General features: G+C 34.1%; 1 protein-coding gene across 4 annotated transcripts; it reads left to right on the top strand.

The window, feature by feature from the left end:
* The first annotated feature begins 73 nt into the window (after window positions 1-73).
* On the top strand, window positions 74-20,099 carry Slc35a5 (solute carrier family 35 member A5). Of its 4 annotated transcripts, none has more exons than XM_015478520.2 (7): window positions 74-312; window positions 1,124-1,272; window positions 2,633-2,731; window positions 3,995-4,128; window positions 7,222-7,289; window positions 14,218-14,998; window positions 18,629-20,099. In XM_015478520.2, exons 2-7 carry the CDS (start codon window positions 1,143-1,145, stop codon window positions 18,692-18,694), a joined length of 1,278 nt encoding a protein of 425 aa, XP_015334006.1. In that variant the 5' UTR covers window positions 74-312; window positions 1,124-1,142; the 3' UTR covers window positions 18,695-20,099. The 4 variants fall into 4 exon arrangements, with proteins under 4 accessions (XP_015334006.1, XP_048659271.1, XP_015334005.1 ...); XM_048803314.1 differs by having other exon boundaries at window positions 74-343; XM_015478519.2 differs by lacking the exon at window positions 74-312 and adding an exon at window positions 389-547.
* Window positions 20,100-20,607: the final 508 nt, after the last annotated feature.

The raw sequence follows: 20,607 nt of genomic DNA, 5'->3' as shown, positions 1-20,607 counted from the left end.
CTCCCCCGTCACGTGACACAGAAAGGCCGCGCGGGGCGGGATCGCGCCTCTTCTCCCCACCCGCCGGAAGCCTAACACTGAGCGCGCTTGCGCAATGGGCGCAGAGTACGCTCTATTCAGGTCGAGACGTTATCTTGCTTTTTGTTCCGGAATAAGGAGCCGAGGGGAGAGGCTTTTTCGCCTCTGTTTCCCTCTTATAGCTTCCCTTCCTATGGACCGTAAAAACCTACTGCTGCTACTACGGAGCTAAACAGTCACTGTCTTAGCTTTATGATGTGCGTTCTTCCACTAGAAGCTTTTCTGACGGCTGAGGTAACCGCGCCCCGCAGGCAAAGTATTGCGCGTGCGCATAAAGGGGGGGGGGGAGTGTTGCCAGTCGAGCTCCTTACTGCGCAGGTGTAATGAAAGGGTTTCCCTCTCTGTGGAGGGAAACCTGGCCTCCTTGTAAATTGGAGGTGTCTCGTTGGTTCTGTCATGCTTGTGCCTGGCTGCGCTGTAGAATTGGCATTTTCTCTCCAGTCCCGGGCTCCATGTGTAGTGCTTACCGGTATGCTGGGAGGCTTTGGGCATGTACTCAGCCAGCCTGGGATTTCGTGTCCTCAAGCTGTCAAAAGAGGGCCTGAGACTCATTGAACCCAAAGATTGGCTCTTCTGTTTCCCACACCAGTGGAGTAAAAATTAGCAGCTGTGTTTTAGACATTTTCATTTTGGTCATTATGACAAAGAAATCTCTTCCAGAAAACCCCTTTTCTTCATCTGAGGGAAGAGCTGCTACTCAAAATATAATTCCAAAATCCTGTTTCTGGTTTCAGGGAAAAGTTGCAGATGAGTTGGACTGCTTTTCTGCAGTACCAAAATGTCAGATTCTCACATGCTACGATTGGTCAGCATTTCTAATCCGGCCCTGCCGTTTCTCTCTTGAGTACCCCCTCTTAACAGATTTTGATTTTGATTTTTCATTTCCTTTCCCCATTTTTCTCCTGTATTCAAGTTTTTTGATTCTGATATAGCCATAGCCAGATTACTGAAAATTTCCTAGTCTGCACAGTCAGTGATATTTGCATTATGTTTAATCTCTAGGTCTGACAACAGGGTTACTCATGAAAGTGTTCTTCTCTTTAAGGCAATTTAAAATCAGTAGAATGGAAAGAAAGTGCTGTAGGCGGCCTGGGTTATGGCCCTTCTCGACAATGTATACATTCCTGCTAGGTGCCTTATTCATTGCTTTAAGCTCAAGTCGCATCTTACTGGTAAAATACTCTGCCAATGAAGGTAAGTTAAGACTTACAAGTCCATATAGAATCCTTTTGTGTGTGTGTGAGAGAGAGAGAGAGAGTTGAAGGAGTGGAATTTATTCAAGTGTGAAAAATAGAAATAACTCTTACAGGGGCAAGAGGAGAACTATATAGAATACTTAATAACACATTCTCTCCTGTCTTTGGTTTCCTTGTGTATAAAATGGAGATAATAAAACCTTATGAAGTGCTTTCCTTCATATGAATGATAAAGCATGTTTAAATATTATTCTTTAACCTTTCATTCCTCAGCAAGACAAAATTTTGATAGTGCAGTCTGGTTCAGGCAAGCACTAAATCAAACCCTTTGTATAGAACATCTTACAACATCTGATTACTGCTTCAATCAGCAGGTGTTTCTGGGCATATAACAAAATGTATAATTTCAGCCTATTTTGAAGTAGATGGGAGAATATATTTGTCACTTGCTGTTTTTGAGGTATAATTATTATATCAATTGGTTAATATAGTTTATAATGTAGTTGATAAGTATGTGCCCAATAAATTATTATTTTTTTAAATGTAAGAATTTAAGCAAATACGTCAATTCCATAAAATTGTTATGAGTACTTCTCACTACTTATTGATAACACTCAAAACCATGATATCATCACTCTAAATGATCTGCTTGGGGAGTTGTGTGTCTCAATGTCAGTTAACTTCTGTCAGGTCCTAGGCTAAGTCTTAGTGATATGACTTCAAAGTGCATAAGCTATTGACCTTATCCTTAAGAACTCACTTTATTTGGGGAGACATACATAGAAACACATTGTGAAAATAGAAATAGAAATATGTCAAAGATGCAGAGATAGTGGATAAAAAGGCTAAAAATGTTTTCTGTGTGTACTATGATATGAAATACACTGGAAAATTCTGAGTTAAGGAAATGCCATTGATAAAGTATACCTTGATTTTAATAAGGTAGAAAGGTCACATAAGAAGAACCATAAACTGAGTAATAATACAGCATGTAAAATCATAACAGCTTGATTAGTCAGACTCCCAAGTGTCAATTAAATGGTCAATTTAGAAGGCAGTCTGCAATGCCTTGCTACAGAGCTTTCTTTGCTATTGGCCCTAGTCTATTCAACATATTTATTAGTAACATGGATGAAAGCATTAGGCATGCTTTATAACTTAAAGCTAAATAAAAGAGAGATAGCTAATACACTGGATGAACTGTTTCAAAATTTCATAAAAGCAAAGCAAATGGTAAGAAATTTATTGCAGTCAGTGCAAAGCCAGCTTTTAAGTTTAAAAACAATTATAATTATTAACTGCATACAAACATATAGAATAAAAAGTATAGTTAAGAAAACATTTCTATTATATTTCAGAGAACAAGTATGATTATCTACCAACTACTGTGAATGTATGCTCAGAACTGGTGAAGCTAGTTTTCTGTGTGCTTGTGTCCTTCTGTGTTATAAAGAAAGGTGAGTCTTGAAATGGTACTATGTAATCGCAGAATCAAAAAACATTAGAACTGGAAATGACAGTTTATATCATTCTGGTCCTTTTTATATCTGAGGAAGCTAAGACACTAACATAATTGTGTTTTATTATAGGTAGAGAAGTATGCTCAAAGTATTCTGTAGAGCTGTACTAGAAAGGACAAAGCAAGTACACGAACCCACACATCCTGTCCACTGCTTTCCCTCATACTTGTTCTTGTTATGGTTTCACAAGCCCGTTGGTTTTTTATCTAAATTCAGGATTTTTTAAATCACTGCTAATGTGAGGTGCTATGCATCATATTGCAAAACAGTTCCCATTTTGTACAGGGAAGTCACCATAGAAACTCTGGAGTCAAAGAGGTTCTATGTTTTGAGGTAGAACTATTAAATAGGGATAGTAATCCTTTCCTCAAATGTAAAAGTATTACCCTTTATGGAATGTACAGGTCTTTGTCGTAATTCTTCACCTCATTTCCCCAGTTATGAACCCTTAACCCACTGCTTCTTTGATCTGTCTTCTCAGATGAGGTAAACATAAAATGTAAAGCATTAAAGTGATTGCCTTGGGAACATGACTTTTAACATTCAAGGGTTTCAATCTGTGTAGAGTTTCTAGTTAGTGGAATACTAGTTAGTTTTAATTTCATGAAACTCAAGCATTACTTGCAGAGTTTAAACTGTTTGCTTCTCTTTTCATTTTACATTCTCTCTGTTGCAGTGTTTGGCAGTCTGGAACTGGATAAAAACTCACACTAGAATTAGTAAAAGTTAATTTTAATTGCTTTTAGTTCCATATGTATAAATTTCTACATATTAATTCCGTTTCCTGGTCTTCTGCAGGGTAGGAAGGAATCCCAACATGAAACTTGTTTCCCCAACACACTTATTCCAACATTGATTTTTCTCTTATTCTTATGTTCTCAGAGATATAAGAGAAACCACATGTGTATCTTGAGTCAACTTAAACAATACTTCTGCTTTAAGTTAATAGGAATTAGGATAATCAGTATTATCCTAATAAGGATGTTGCTGATTGTCAGTGATGGGACACAAAGGTGGGTTAGAGAGAGACTAGTAAAGTTCCATATTATCTTTTTTTTATAGGCTAATGACCACTTAGGAAGCAAGCTTATAAAACCCCTTTTGACGAATTCTATCAGTGATCAGATATAATGTACTTTCTCTAAAAATATAGGCTTTCTCATCAAGATTATTTATTTATTGCTCTGTTTTTTTCTGTAGAACCTCATCGAAGTAGAAATTTGAGATGTGCTTCCTGGAAGGAATTCTCTAATTTCATGAAGTGGTCCATTCCTGCCTTTCTCTATTTCCTGGACAACTTGATTGTCTTCTATGTCCTATCCTATCTTCAGCCTGTAAGTAAATATGACAGAATGCCATTGAAACGATAACAGAGAAATGAGTCCCAGAAAGTATCTTCCTTTTTTTTTCCCCATCATTTTCCTCGACTGTCTTAGTTTCTTGTGGCTCTGACTGACCTTGCTGAAATTTTCCCAGATTCATTAGAAAGTGAAATTATGGATCTGCTTGCCAGGTTCTGTCACTGTTAGAGATTACTATATTTAAGTGTACTGACTGCTATGGTGGAGTTGCTCCTTGTCCCAAGAGATCTGAAGCCATGCCTCTTTGTGTAACCTTAGTCAGTCTGCCTGTATTCTGAGCCATACTGTAATCAGCCTCTAATCTCAATCTCAACATCCAAGCAGACTTCCGTTATTAACTCAGAAAATATCTCTCTTACATCTGTTCTAATGTAGTTTAAATGCTTTCTATTTGTGTAGATTTTCTTTTTTATTAATTTTATCATTTAACCAGCAAATTCTTTGAGAGTAAGGATTGTATCCTCCCAACAGAAAAAGCCTTTGTGTCACTTTGGAAAGCCATCAGTAATCAACATTGAAGTTTGGTCTTCTGCTTTTACCCATTACTCAGTTTGATACTCAAATATGTATTCCTATTAACATCTTATAAAATGAGTATCTCTATTGCCTTTATTGCCAAAATGTGTTTTAAGTTTCTTTAAAAGGTTAAAGTGGGCATTTTGGTTGTAAGTAGGATTTTTATTGGCACTGATCTCTGTGAAACCTGTTACATGTAACCAGGTGAATTTTAGAACAGGATGAAAAGGCGCAATAGCACTATAGTAGGAAAGAGGAGATTTTAACATTTTTTTCACAACTTAAAAGCTATGTAACGAGTTAGGCCCTAACTGCTCTAAGTTTCAGTTACTCTATTTATTAAGTAGAAATAAACTAATCTAGGTCAAAAGCAGGAATCTGGACTAGTTGATCACTTGAGGTTACTTTTAGCTCCTTGACCCATGTTGGTAGTTAGTGCTCAGTCCATCTAAAACGTGTCTTCTCATAAATTCTTGTTTCTACTTCTTTTTTTAGATTTGAGAATTCCTGTGCCTAACAATATAATTATTCACATTCAGTAAATAAATATTTGTTGTATTTTTTTTTTTTGTATCCAACAGAGAAACTCTAAATTTATACCCCTTTCCTTCTCTCTCTCTCTCTCTCTCTCTCTCTCTTTTTTTTTTTTTTTTTTTTTGGATACCAGGATACTTAACCACTGAGTCATATCCCTAGCCCTTTTTATTTTTTATTTTGAGACAGGGTCATCCTAAGTTGTTTAGCTCCTCAGTAAGTTGTTGAGGCTGACTTTGAACTTGGGATCCTCCTGTCTCAGCCTCCCAAGCCACTGGGATCACTGGTGTGCTCCACCATGCCTGCTGCATGTTTCTTCTTTTTCCTCTGTATTTATTGTTTTGCTTTTCCTTCCCAATAATGTACAAACACAGATATTATAAAACAAACCACATGGCATACTCTTGTATTTCTATTTGAGCCTATTGAAAGAATTAAATGGAGATACATGGAAATTTAGGGGCAAATAGCTCTTATGTTTGATTTATTCTATAGTACTATATGGTAACAGTGTTTAGAATTCCTCAAACCAACCAGGCTGCTTAGTTAGGTGTGTTTGCATTGCCCTTGGTATATTTATCCAGGACCACCACTTCTTTACTCTTACCAAACATTTTCCTCATCTTAGTTTTCTCTTTTAACTGGGGGTTCACAAGAATTTGTCTTACAGAGACATACTCTGAAAAAACCCAATTCAAAGTTTTCCAATAAAAGAAAAGATAAATGGTTAAGAAGGTAGAAATGCTAATCACCTTGATTTGATCATTATATTATATTACACGTATTATATTACATTATATATGTATCAAATTATCACCCTTTATGTACCCCATAAATATTTACAATTATTGCACATCAATGAAAATTTTTAAAAATTCAGTAGAAAAGCAACAATGGTATATTCTTTGAATTATTGTTAGTTTTTTTGAATTATTCTTTTTCAGTTTTAATGTAGCTGCTTATTAGCCATGTTTGCTATCATTAGTGGTTACATAAGACTACTTGTACTCTTTGGAGTTTATTTTTAGTTTTTTTTATACTGTTGGTACTAGGGATTGGAATCAGGAGTGCTCTACCACTGAACTACTTCTCAAACCCTTTTTTTTGAGACAAGGTTTTGCCAAGTTGCCCATGCTGGCCTTGAACTTGCAAACCACCTGCCTTTGCCTTTAGATTCACTGGGATTACAAGGATGTGCCACTACACCTGGCTCTCTGTGGAGTTTAATCAACTTAAATTGATAGCAAGGAAGAAAGCAGGGTGAACCAAATCATAGGATTTATTTTAAAAATTATTGATATTGTCAGGTCCAGTTGTATAGAGCAGTGATAGATTTTCATGCTTTCTGAGCAAACTATATACACATTCAAATTAATATTGTTCCTATGAAGTGTGACAGAATTCACAAAAACAGACCACTATAAAATCTGGCTAACATATTTCTAAGTGTTTAGAATAACTTGAATCAATCCAAAGGGTGGAGTTTGATTTTGAGTCATGTCAGTTCAAGCTGGAAAATTGATTCAATTTCTAGAACAGTAAAGATCCTTAAAAATCTATCTAAATTTTATTACCATATAAATGGGCCTAACGGTACTTCCTTTCTACTCACCTATAGAAGCAGTATTAAAAATCTATAAAGTGTATTGAAAGCAATGGAAAGTATATTTCATAAGCATGGTAGCTGTTAATTTCTAGACCTAAACCTTTACAAGTCATAAGTATTTCCATAAAGATTATTTACACATAAAGATTATTTACACATAAAGATTATTTACACAGGCATTGCCTGAACTCAAACACACAGTTTCAAAGCCTGAACAATAATTTGATCATATCTCCATAAATTTAACAAGCAATAAAAATGGAATTTAATCCTCTAGTGAAATAGCTGCCCTAATAACCCCTCTGGTTTTTTACGAAAAAGCTTTTTTTGTCAGGTGAATTACCAAACTGGGAGATTTCTTAGGTCAGTACTCTGTTTGGATTGTAATTCTATCTTCTCTTTCTTTCTAGGCCATGGCTGTTATCTTCTCAAATTTTAGCATTATAACAACAGCTCTTCTATTCAGGATAGTGCTGAAGTAAGTAGCTTGCTGTGAAAGCATATATCATACTTCAAAATGGCACAGCCTGGTTTCAGATGATATACCCGGGGCACTGAGCCCTCCGAATCCCAAGACCAGGATTTTGTTCCTAATTGGCTTTGTGTATTGGGCACATTGTTTAACCCATGTTGAAAGCAACTCCAGTGATAGCCTGTCTAAAACTTCTGTGATCAGATATATATAAAATGTCTTGAGCATCTCAAAAATAAGATAATTAATTGGGCTATAATTAGTACTTTAATTTTTAGTGCCAGATTTTCAAGAAAGAATTCATAAGCTTTTTAAATACAGTCGATTGGACACTTAATAGGGAATCAGGAGGTTCCTAAGATATTTAATACATTAGTTCTTTGGAGATGATAGAGTGGCAAATTCTTTTTTTAACCCTTTGAGATAAGTTCATGATTTGATCCCTAACTGGAAGACAATTTGTTTGAAGAATCTAGTCAAAATGAATAAGAATGATGGACTTTTAGACTTAAAAATGTTTTCACCCATCTTTACAATATCCAGGAGGACCACTGAGTAGTATAAACATTTTTCAGTAAATAGGCTCTGTTACAAAGCAAAAAGGAAAATATCATAGTCTGAAGTAGGCTGATACAAAGATGGTAGGTACTTAATCTCAAATGAATTTGTTAATAATGACGATAAAAGAATAAAATTAACTTTTTGTTATATTTGTCATGACGGTTTTTAAATTTTACACTCTTTTTATCTTCTTAATTTCTTATTTATATGTTATGTGATAGGTGTTCCTTAATAATTTATGTGTACTAAAGGATGGATAGCTTATATAGAGGCAGCCTAAATGTTTGTTGAATCCATGATACATTTATTATATAAATTATTTGAGTTTCTAGAAACATTTACTCTGAGGAAACAGTCAACTTGATAGTTAATGTGAGATATTTTTAAAAATTAACAGTACACTTAGTATAGTTTAAATGTTAGAATACATTGAAATTTGCTTTGTGCATCATGTTCTTCACTTTAGTTGTGAATTGTAAAAATAATTCTATAACTAGCAAGTTAAAAGAATGCGATTCCAAAAAATGTTTTGAAGCCTTTGAAATCAACATGAAATTCACTTTGTAAAAAATTGCATTCTAGGAGAATTTGTGTAAGTGATAATATTTTTGTATTTAGTTCCTGTGATAAAATGGAGATGTACTTCCATGAACCAAAAAAAAAACTGGTTCCAACATTTAATAAAATGTTCACAGTTTAATAAGGGAGTAGAGGCCTCAAATTTTTTCCAGTGAAATGACAGTTCATTAGGACACATAGTATAAAACTTAAGTTATTAGATAATATACAAGTTTTATATTGAGATTACATTAAAACTTCATTTGCCAAATCATACATGATTTGAAATTCATTCGTTAGTTGTTCTAACTTTACCCTCTAGTAAATCTAGTTAAATTTTTAAGCATTTAACTGTTTGTATTAAGAAAGTTAATTCTTCATATAAGCAAATTCAAATCTACTTGTACTGTAAATTTTGTTTTAACATTAATTATAATAATAATTATATTTTGCAAATTTTAGTAATCACATTTATGAACTAAAGCTAAAAATATTTTCCATGCACTTTACCTCTTATTTTCAGAACAATAATATTGGTTCTTAGACATGTTAATAAATATCTCTCTGTTTTGAGCCCTTGGAAGTGTTTATAGTAAAGAATAATAAAACCACTCCAGTTTTATTTCTTCCAGGAAAGCTAAATTAGCAACCTGAGTGGGTCTTAATTGTACTAATTCAAAAATTAGCACTGATGCATCTCTAAATAATAAAGCCACAATAGTGTGCTAATTAATATTGTCTTTATGAGCATGACTTTTAAGTATTCTTTTATTTAGTATTAGCTTTTATTACATTTTTAACTTTTCTAATTGTTAAAAACACAGCATATTTGCCATCTTAACCATTTTTTTATTATATGATTCTGTATATTAGGCATATTCATTTTATTGTGCAACCAATCATGCTTTCCAACTTACAGATTTGAAACTCTGAACACATTAAACAACTCTCTTTTTCTTCCTCCCACGCTTGGTAACCACCATTCATTCTACTTTTTTGTTTCTGTGAATTTGACCGCTTTAGAAACCTCATGTCAGTGGAATCATACATTCTCTTTTTGTGACTGGCTTCTTGCACTTATTTATGTTCTCAAAGTTCTTCTGTGTTGTAGCATGCAACAGGATTTCCATCTTTTTAGAAGCTGAATAATTTTCCTCTCTTCACCTTAACTGTGTTCTCTTTTAATCATTTTGTCATTGGTGGTATATGTTGTTTGTTTTTCCCTGTTTAATATTACTCTTTGTGGGTCATATGATCATTCCTTTGCCCTTTGCCATGAAATTTTGACTTTGGAGTAGCACCTTAAGGGTTCTATCACATGTTCTTGGTTTGTTTGCCATAACTCATTTTTCATTTAGAATATAGTTGTTTTATACTTGACTCTAACAGAGCCATCAAACAACTTTTCTATACAGGTATAATAAGGCTGCAAAAGTAGAAAAAATTAGGTGGTGATTAATGCAAGAATTAGTTGGAGGAATTTGAAAGTGGGGGGAAAATACCATTTAAATGTCCTATTGACTTTTCTAAAGAAACTCTATGTGAATATAGATTTGTTCTTTGAAATGTAGCCACTAATTCAAAGTGGAAACTGGTGGCAGACATTCTGCCTTCAAGTCTGCCTTATTGGTTTGCTCTTGCACCTTAGCAGAGTTGTTTAATCTTGTTTGCTTTGGCTTTGGAAAATAACAGCATCAACCTGGAAATTTATATTTTACAGCAAAATAACCATGATTAGCAGTTATTTTTACCTACTTATATGTATAAGGTTCTCTGATGTTACCAAAGCAAAGCTGTGGGAAAAGATCATTAACAAACACATTTTGATACACACCCTGTCCCAACCAGCAGAAGAATTAAGAAATATCCCACTCAGGATTGTAAGCATTTTCTTCAAAATTATTTATTTACTTTACAAAGCTTTATGATTTCTCTTAAATCTACTCCAGTTGGTCTCTTTGCTACTAGGAAATGTATTTTGTACAGTGCCTTGAGAAAATAAATTATTTCATAACCTACTAAATTGTTTTGATGCTCTGCCTTGATTTACTATCTACCATATTTACTATTCTACCATCTTTCCAAATATGGTAGAAAGATGGTAGAATTATTTTTATCTGACACAATTTGAATGTGATTGTTCAGTTACTAGGTAAACTCATAATGGAGAATCTCAATATATAGTCATCCGTAGATATTCATAGCAGATTGGTTCCAGGACCCCTGCAGATACCAAATTTATGGATGCTCAGGTCTCTTAGTATTTGCATGTAACCTACCATATACTCTGTCATTTCTAGATTACTTAAAATACTTAATACAATGTAAATGTTTTGTAAATTGTTATCATACTGTATTGTTTAGGAAATCATGAAGCTTGTACATGATCAGATAAAAATTTTTTAAATATTTTTGGTTTGCAGTTAGTTGAATCTATTGATGCAGCACTTATGCATACAGAGGGCTAACTGCAAAAACAGTAATCCCTCCGCCCCTTATCTATGGGAGATAGACATTCTAATACTCCCAGTGGATGCCTGAACCCTGTTACAGTAGTTTTTTCTCTATATACATATACAAATGTAATGCCCTTTCCATCTTAACTAAATATTTGCCATATACTGTGAGTACAATTTTTGCAGTTTGAAGTTTGACAGCAAAACATGTATTTTGTTTTCCTTCCCCCCCCCCGCCCCCGTTGAGAACTTTAACCTTCTCATCTAAAGGAAGTGCTTTACAGCATCTCTTTGGCATTTCTGAATTGTTGGCATCATTATTCTTGCTCCTTAAAGCTATTACTAAGTAAAATGAGCATTACTTGAGCACAAGCTCTGTGATACCTCAAGTGTCAATATGATAACTGACTGATGGGTGGGTAGCATATACAACACAGATACACAGGGAAAGGGGATGATTCATAATAAGGTGGGGCAGACTTGCTGTAATGAGATTTTATCCTGCCTACAACATCAGAGAATTTGAAACTTATAAATGGTTTTGTCTGGAGTCTTTCATTTATTAGTTTGGGGTTTGCATGAGAAACAAAACTGCAAATGGGGATAGTGTTTGTGTGTAAATCTAAATTTATTTTAACTTTTGTTTATCTGTTCATCCTTTTGATGAACATCTTTCTGTTGTTGAGCTAGGGTTTTTCCCTTGAGTATATGTAGGGTTTGCTAATTGGAGTTCTTTGGTTTCTTTCTTGTATGAAGCTATAGTCACTTATGATCCATGACTTCTGGTTTCAGTTACCTTAAAGCACATCAAGTATTTGAAAATACTTCTAAGAAAGATAACTCATCAAGATTTTTATTATTTTTCCCTAACCTTTACAATTAGCTTACCTATATATAATTTACAACCAGCTTTTTATCTTCTGAATTATTTGCCTTTACCTAGTCTTTCTAAAAGTTTCAGCTCAGTTTTAAATAAAACAGTATCCCTTTTCATAGTTTATCATTTATGTAGTTGTTAAAATATGTTATGACAATAAGGAGGTCACCAGGTAAAAACACATTTGGGAACAGAGATTTGGGAGCAGAGGCCATCAGGAAAAGTGGTCTTTTAGCCACTCAGTTCACTTAGCAGTCAACTCTTAGTAGTGATTGACTCTGTTTTACTTGAACAGAGAAAGGATTAGATAAGTGAACTATTTTATTACATTAATTAAGCTGAAGAATAAACTTTTCCATACAGAATTGGTCATCATTTATAAATACACAAGTCCTTAGCTAATTTTGCAGGATAATTTATGAAGCTTTATATTTTTTGGAAAGCATACAATTTCTTAATAATTTTTAATAATTTTTACCTTCTCTGGAATATTACCTCAGGTGAGTAATTGTTTAGAGTAGGTATTATTTAGTTTAATAGTTCGTTTCCTTAGATTCTTTATTTGCAATTTCAATATTAAGGGAGAGTCTATATCTCCAAGAATTGAAAATTTCTAAAGATACTGTTTTTGCCTTGGTTCTTATGTATAATATTTGTTTATATAATTATTTTAATAAATCAGACATCCATTTTTCATCTCTGTAATTTTGTCTTACCATTTCTGTTTGCTTTCCACTACTTAGTATGTAGCAGCTGTACCTTCAGAAATTTAGGAAACTAGTTCACAATTTTTGACCTCATGACATAGAGCTATAGCTAACCCCATCACTGAGCTCTAGCTCTAGTTAATTAGAAAATTATGTAAATGAGAAGACATGAGAGTGTGCAGACAGGTGTGTTGCTGTCTAGACTGGTATGGGTTTCACAGTGTAAGAGCATGAAGCTATATAGAAGTATTAGTGGAATCATACCTATGTGTTTACCCTTCATATATATATCATGGGAGCTCAGAATTATTTCTGAAGTTTTTCTGTTGTCATTTTGTTTTGGTTTTAGTTTTTTTAGCAGTATGGGGATTGAACTCAGGGCCTTTAGCATGATATATAAGCACACTACCACTGAGCTACATCCCCATCCCTCAGAATTATTCTTAAAAAGTTGTGATGATCTAGAACATACAAAACTGTGACTCAAATCCCTTTCTTACTCCTTCATAATATAGACCTTAGGGAAATCAGTTAACCTTTCAAGACAGCTTTCTTCCCTCAGAGCCTGACCCCCAAAAGTAGGTGCTCAATAAGTACTCCAATAAAATTCTTAGGACTTCTGGTTCTCGTATATAACTTTACTCTTCTGCCTTTACTTATGTCATTTTCTTTTCTTGGCTTCTCCCTTTTTTAACCTAATTGATTTTCTAGTATCAAGATTTTGTTCTCTCCAGAAGTATCCCAGAGTACCACAACCTGAGATATTCCTTTGTTCTTCGTTAACATTGTAAATGATTGTTGCCTTTATATAGATACGTCACTCTGCCTGGAGATGACCAATGTCCATTTAGATGTTTTTCATCTCAAGTGTCATTTCCTCATTGAAGCTATACCTGACTTTGTTTACAGATTCAAGTGCTCCTTCCTCAGTGTACTTCAGTGGTTCCATGTATCATTTGTCACACATTCTACTGCCATTATTTGGTTTATAACTCTCCTTATTAAAGCATAAATTCATTAAGGAGAAAGATCAAGTCTTTATCTCCCCAGTTTGCCTGGCATGTAGTAGCTGCTTATTAAATGTCTGTTGAACTGAATGATTAAGCAAAATGGAATAATAATTCATATCTCCTGTATCTCACAAGTCTGTTGTAAGGTAAAATGAATAAATAAAGCATTGTTAGATTTTTAAACTGAAATGCTACCCCCAAAATCTTTTTTTTTCCTTGCCTTATCAGCTAGTAGTTAACAATATAATGCTTTTCTGATTAGGACCTTCATTCAGGAGCTAGCTTCCTTAAATATTTTTTGGGTCATGAACACTTCTGAAGAATAGATCTCCTTTCAGGGGGCTGGTGGGTGGGATTCATCTATATAGAAGATTTCTGAAGCTACTCTGCATTTTTTCTGGTCTTTAGAAACCAATTTGAGAATCACTGCTGTAACCAATCTTGTAGCACAGAGGTTTCTGTACCAAGATAGCTCTGGATGTAGAGATGGTGCTTTGTTAAACTTGCTGCCTAAAAGGAAACCTACAAGAAGAAGAAATGATTGAATGGCCTTAAGGGAAGTTATTATGAAAGCAAATTAAAGTGTCAAATTTGAGACACAGAGATACCACCAGCAGGTTTTCTTTGAACTTGAAGTGTGGGGAATGCTAGCAAAACTGGGTATAGTTTATTCAACAAGCACTTGAGTTTCTGGGTTTTCAGTAGAAACAGTGGATACAGGTGGGAAAGACAGTAGTAAAATCTTGTTTTTCATCTTTGGAACAGGCGGCATCTAAACTGGACACAGTGGGCTTCCCTCCTGATTCTCTTCTTGTCTATTGTGGCCCTAACTGCTGGCACTAAAACTTCACAGCATAACCTGGCAGGACATGGATTTCATCATGATGCCTTCTTCACCCCATCCAATTCATGCCTTCATTTCAGAAGTGAATGTTCCAGAAAAGACAATTGTACGGCAAAGGAGTGGACTTTTCCTGAAACTAAATGGAACACCACAGCTAGAGTTTTCAGTCACATTCGCCTTGGCTTGGGCCATATCCTTATTATAGTACAGTGTTTTATTTCTTCAATGGCCAATATTTATAATGAAAAAATATTGAAGGAGGGGAACCAGCTCACTGAAAACATCTTCATACAGAACAGCAAACTCTATTTCTTTGGCATTCTTTTTAATGGACTGACACTGGGCCTTCAGAGCAGTAACCGTGATCAGATTAAGAACTGTGGATTTTTTTATGGACACAATGTATTTTCAGTAGCCCTTATTTTTGTAACTGCATTCCAGGGCCTTTCAGTGGCTTTCATTCTCAAGTTCCTGGATAACATGTTCCATGTCTTGATGGCTCAGGTCACCACTGTCATCATCACAGCAGTATCTGTCCTGGTCTTTGACTTCAGGCCCTCCCTGGAGTTTTTCTTGGAAGCCCCATCAGTCCTTCTCTCCATTTTTATTTATAATGCCAGCAAGCCTCAAAGCCTGGAATATCCACCTAGGCAAGAGAGGGTCAGAGATCTAAGTGGCAATCTTTGGGAGCGTTCCAGTGGGGTAAGTTTGTGAGGATACTGCTTTTTGCTTGTTCTTCCCCAAATTGAAAACATGTTTATTCAAGAAAAAATAAGAAAAGTATTAGATCTCTGTGACTGTTGGAAAGCAGTCAACAGATGTGCATTGATGTTTGCAAGGACTCATGATAAATGCTATCAGGAATGGAGAAAAAGTTTAAATCATCTCTCAAGGACTTTATGTGTTGATAGTATCACTGACCTGGAAGATGCTTCCCAGGTCTTGTCCAGTTTCCCTACCTTTATGATTGAAGAAACTGGCTAAGTGTTTTACAGGTAATAAGTGAAAGAGTTAATATTAAACCCATGAGGTCTGACTCCTAGTCTCTTGCTCTTTCCACTGCACAATAGGTGGAAAAATAAGCCTCATTCATAAAAAGTAGTTTATCTTTTACTTTCATCACTCTTCTTACATGGAAAACCTAGCTCTTTAATTTTTCTTGTAGTTATTTATAAACCACAATGTGCCAGAAAGACAGTTTCTTTTAATTCACTAACGAAGGTAGTTTTCAAAAAGATCTTTACAAGTAGGAGAAAAAAATTTCTAGAAAAAACACATATGTAGTTATTCTGAATATATGCCAGTTGCTTATAATCATGTGGAAGGATATTTCAGTCATGTTATAAGTAAATTCATAATCTTGGAGATTCTATTAAGGAGTTAAATATATGGTTAGATGAAAAATGCAATGAACTCTTCTATATAGCTTTAGCTTGACAATTTTCATGATTATACAAAATACGAACTGTTTCTCACAGTGAACACATTTACATATTCACCCTTTGGGAAATCTGTTACTTACTAGCATCCATGACAGACCTTCTGTAAGTGTCATGCCTCTCAGGTGGTAATAAAACAAATCTGAAGATGCAAAATTTAGAAGTTTACATCCCAGATGCCCTAGTCCCGCCAGTATACATTCAGAATTCCTCTTTTCCCCCCACAATGGACTGATAATGATGTTTGCCCCAACTTTTAAGTAAAATAACATCAATTTAGGTAGTAAGACTAGTTTATATTTTTTCTTCCATCCTTTAATTGTTTTACCTCAAGACCAGCAGGTGGTGCTCCTCACTTTACTCATGTTGTTAACTTTGGAGTACATTTTACTTTTTTTAAGTTTAATTTTTTATTACAACATTATAGTTATACTTAGTAGTTGGATTCATTTTGACAAAATCATACAAGCATGGAATTTGATTTATTCCATTTAGATCCCTGTCTTTCTGCTTCCCTTCCCTCCTCCCTTTTCCTATTCTTTATCTACTCTACTGATCTTTGTTTTGCACATTTGTTTATTTTTGATTGGTGCTTTTGACATATACATAAAGGTGGAATTCACTGTGGTATATTTATATATGCACATAGTGTGATTTTGTTAAATTCATTTTTGCATTTTCTCCCCTTTCCTGCCCCCCCCCCAATCTCCTACTCCACTGAACTTCCCTTTATCTTTATGATACCCGATTTCCCACCCACTCCCCCCCCACCACCACTTATTTGCCCTAACTTCCACATATGAGAGAAAACATTCAACCTTGATTTTCTGAGTCTGGCTTATTTCGCTTTGCATGATGTTCTCTGTTTCCATCCATTTACTAGCAAATGCCGTAATTTCATCATCCTTTGTGGCTGAGTAAAACTCCATTGTGTATATATTCCACGTTTTATTAATCCATTAATCTATTAATAGGCACCTGAGCTAGTTCCATAATTTAGTTATTTTTAATTGTGCTGCTGTAGACATTGATGTGACTGTATCACTGTAGTATGCTGATTTTAGTTCTTTTGGATAAATACCAAGTAGTGGGATAGTGGAGCCGTATGGTGGTTCCATTCCTAGTCTTTTGAGAAATCTTTGTTCTGCTTCCAAGAGTGGTTATACTAAAATGCAATCCCATCAACGATGTTTAAGTGTCATTTTTTTCCCCAATTTATTTATTACTTGTGTTCTTGATAATCGCCATTCTAACTGGAGCAAGATGAAAACTTAGTGTAGTTTTGATTTGTGTTTTCCTTAGATATCGTTGAACATTTTTTCATATATTTGTTGGCTATTTGTTTTTCTTCTTTTGAGAAATGTGTTTTAGTTGTTTTTCTCATTTATTGATTTGGGTTATTTGTTTCTTTGAGGTTAATCTTTTTGAGTTTTTTAATATATTCTGGATATTAATTCCCTGTCAGAGAAGTAGCTTGCGAAGACTTTCTCTGATTCTATGGGGGTCCCTATTCATGCTCTTAATCTTTTTCTTTGCTATACTGAACACTTATTGCTTGTTGGTTTTATTTCTTGAGCTTTAATGGTCTTGTTAAGGAAGTCAGTGCCTGCATCAATATGATGGAGCGTTAATTTTGTTTTCGTGTAGCAGTTGCAAAATTTCTGGTCTAATTCTTAAATCTTTGATCCACTTTGATTTGATTTGGGGGCAGGGAAAGAAATAGGGATCTAGTTTCATATTTCTATTCAGTTTTCCTAGTACTAGTTGTTAAAAAGGCTATCTTTTCTCTGACACATGTTTTTTATTCCTTTGTCAAGTATCAGATGACTGTGTATCTGTGTGGGTTTGTCTCTCTATCTTCTATTCCATCAGTCTTCATGTCTATTTTGATGCTGGTACCATGCTGCTTTTATTACTATAGCGCTGTAGTATAATTTGAGATTAAATATTATGATGTCTCCAGCACCATTCTTCTTGCTCAAGGTGGCTTTGGATATTCTGGGTCTTTTATTATTCTTCCAGATAAATTTTAAGACTGCTTTTCTAGTTCTGTGAAGAATGTCATTGATATTTTGATGGGAATTGCATTGAATCTTATATTGATTTTGGTAGGATAGCCATTTGACAATGTTAATTCTGCCTATCCAAGAACATGGGAGGTCTTTCCATCTTCTAAGGTCTTCTTCAATTTTTCTTCAGTGTTCTATAATTTTCTTAGTAGAGATCTTTCACCCTTGATTAGATTAATTCTCAAGGTTTTTTTGGTTTTGATGTTTCTTGTTTTGTTTTGTTTTTTAAAGTTATTGTGAACAGGATAGTTTCCCTGATTTATTTCTCAGCAGAATCACTATTAGAGTATAGGCCATCTATTAAATTATGAATATCGATCTTGTATCCTGCTACTTTGCCAAATTCATTTATCAGCTCTAGAAGTTTAGTGGAGTTTTTTGGGTCTTCTGGATATAGGATCATGACATCAGCAAACAGATAATTTGATGTCTTCTTTTCTTATTTGTATCCTTTAATTTTCTTCTCTTGCCTGTTTGCTTTGACTAGAGTTTTTATGAACTATAAATAGAAGTGGTGAGAGTGGACATCTTGTCTTGTTCCTCATTTTAGAGGAAATGCTTTCAGTATTTTTCTGTTCAGTTTGATATTGGCTTTGGGTTTGCCACATATATCCTTTGTAATATTGAGGTAAGTTCCTTTTATTCCTCATTATGCTTCTAAAGTTAACTTTCCAAGTACTTATCTAACTTGACCAGATGATGTTCACAATTTAATGAACTAGGATACTGATTTACATGTTAAGTAAGACTTCTCTTTACTAATCTAAATTTGACCTTTTGAATTTTGTTTTAATTAATTACTAATTTTATCTGTTTCCTTATAGGATGGAGAGGAACTGGAAAGGCTTACCAAGCCCAAGAGTGATGAATCAGATGAAGATAATTTCTAATTGGTACCCAAATAGTTGGCAGCTCTCACAATCGTATTTTCACATTTTCAATATTTGTAATATTTATGTTTTCATTTTGATAAACCAAGGATGCACTAAAGTATAACCCTTTTTGTATCTATCTAATCGCTCCTAAAACAGTTTCCCAAGGCTTAAAGTACCCAAAGTGTGAAAAATTTCCCAGGAAATAACACAGATATCATAGCATAGAGACTATATTAATAACCCAGTGTTTGGTAAGTCAGCAACAAATATTTGCAGATTATTTTCCTTGTACTCCAAGTTTCCAAATTTGAAGTAATCATGTTAGCTAGATCCTATAAATATACAGATAGAGATCAGTTTGCCAGATATTCATAATTATGTGGTTCTAGTCTGCATGTGACAGTCTTCCCTTTTTTTATGATAAATAACATAGGTTTCCTCTCCAATTTAGAGTCTGTAGAGATAGTCATTTTGCAATTAAAAAGCAATGAAAGTAAAAATTTTGGCTGGAGGGCCTATCTGACTGTGCCATAGTTTCAGGATGATGTGGTCTGTGCTAAATGTTTTGCCGAAAAAGTAACTTTTCTGAAACAAAATCTCAGAATTTTAGTTTTTAGGAATTTACAGAAATTTTTTTTGTAATTATCTTTCAGTGTTTTATATACAAGTAAGCTTTGTGTAAATGAAGTTGGTTCCCAAGTTACCACAGTCAGCACTTGTACTTAAGCAAACCGTTGTGAGTTTTTTGTTCCTTCCTCTTCAATTTGTATATCTCAACATCTTTGCATCATTGCTTTTGGATTATTACATTTTGGAAAATAAATATGAAGGCATTTTGTTTTATTAGTTATTAATTAAAGCTTGTGACTGTTAATATGTCTTTATATCATATTCTGTTTCTGAGAGTCAAAACACTGGCTTCAAAATCATTACAAGATTATCACTAAGACTAATGCCAAAGAATTCCTTTAAAAAAGATGCTTTTGCAAATAAATGTTGACTTTTAATGAAATATGAATAGTATAACTCTAAAAATAGCAAATCACTTTACAGTAATTGTTCTCACTTATAAGTGCATGGTATTTTTTAAGGTACTTTTGCATGCAGCCAATTGACTCTATTAGATAGAACAATCAGGTGATAGATAATTTAAAAACAAGAAAACAGTGATTTGTTCAAGGTCATGCAGCTGAATGGTGATAGGAGGACAGGCTTTAGCTTATAACACTGTATGTTTACAAAGTTCTATACTGTAAATTTAAGTGATAAGGTGTCATGGAGCCTACACATTTCTTCTTTATTTCCTCTTAATTTTTATATATGTAAGATAATGCTATTATATAATCCATCTGTGATATCCTGAATAATATGACTGTCAAGAATTGGTCACAATTTGTAATTAAATTAATTATTAAACCTGTATCTTGTGTCACCACTCTTTCATATGAGGTGGGATGTGGAAACTTTTTAATTTCAAAAAAATGGAGTGAGGCAAAAACTGAAACAACTTTGAAAATTCATTGAGTATATTTTTACATCTAAAAATAGCAAAACTACATACCTTAACATAGAACATAAGCATTCGTGAAATATGAAGATGATATCTATTATGGCAATCCATTTTGAAGTTAATGAACACAAAGTATAGGACCTAACTTTTAGGAAATACAGTATACACAATGTTTTTTTGTTTTGTTTTTAAGTTGGGCATGGGGACACATACCTGTAATCCCAGATCCCAATTCTGAGGCTAGCCTGGGTAAACTTAATGAGAATCTATATCAAAATAAAAATTAAAAAAGAGCTAGGATTTTAGTTCAGAGGTAGAATGCTCCTAGGTTTGATCCAAAGTTAAAAAATAATAATAATCTTATAGAATACATTAAATAGCAAATTTCAGAAGTGCATGGAGGTAAGGTTTTCTTTCT

This window comes from Marmota marmota, unplaced genomic scaffold (assembly GCF_001458135.2).
Source record: "Marmota marmota marmota unplaced genomic scaffold, marMar, whole genome shotgun sequence".
In the NCBI taxonomy this organism is placed as follows: Eukaryota; Metazoa; Chordata; class Mammalia; order Rodentia; family Sciuridae; genus Marmota; species Marmota marmota.
Note: the sequence above shows the minus strand (reverse complement) of the source record. Positions and strands in the feature narration are given on the sequence as shown.

Bases quoted from the DNA above. Each gene is read 5' to 3' on its own strand.
- Slc35a5 (XM_015478519.2), top strand. From the start codon at position 402: ATGAAAGGGTTTCCCTCTCTGTGGAGGGAAACCTGGCCTCCTTGTAAA. The intron at 4,129-7,221 runs GTAAGTAAATAT...CTTTCTTTCTAG, and splicing joins TCCTATCCTATCTTCAGCCT to GCCATGGCTGTTATCTTCTC. The intron at 7,290-14,217 runs GTAAGTAGCTTG...TCTTTGGAACAG, and splicing joins CTATTCAGGATAGTGCTGAA to GCGGCATCTAAACTGGACAC.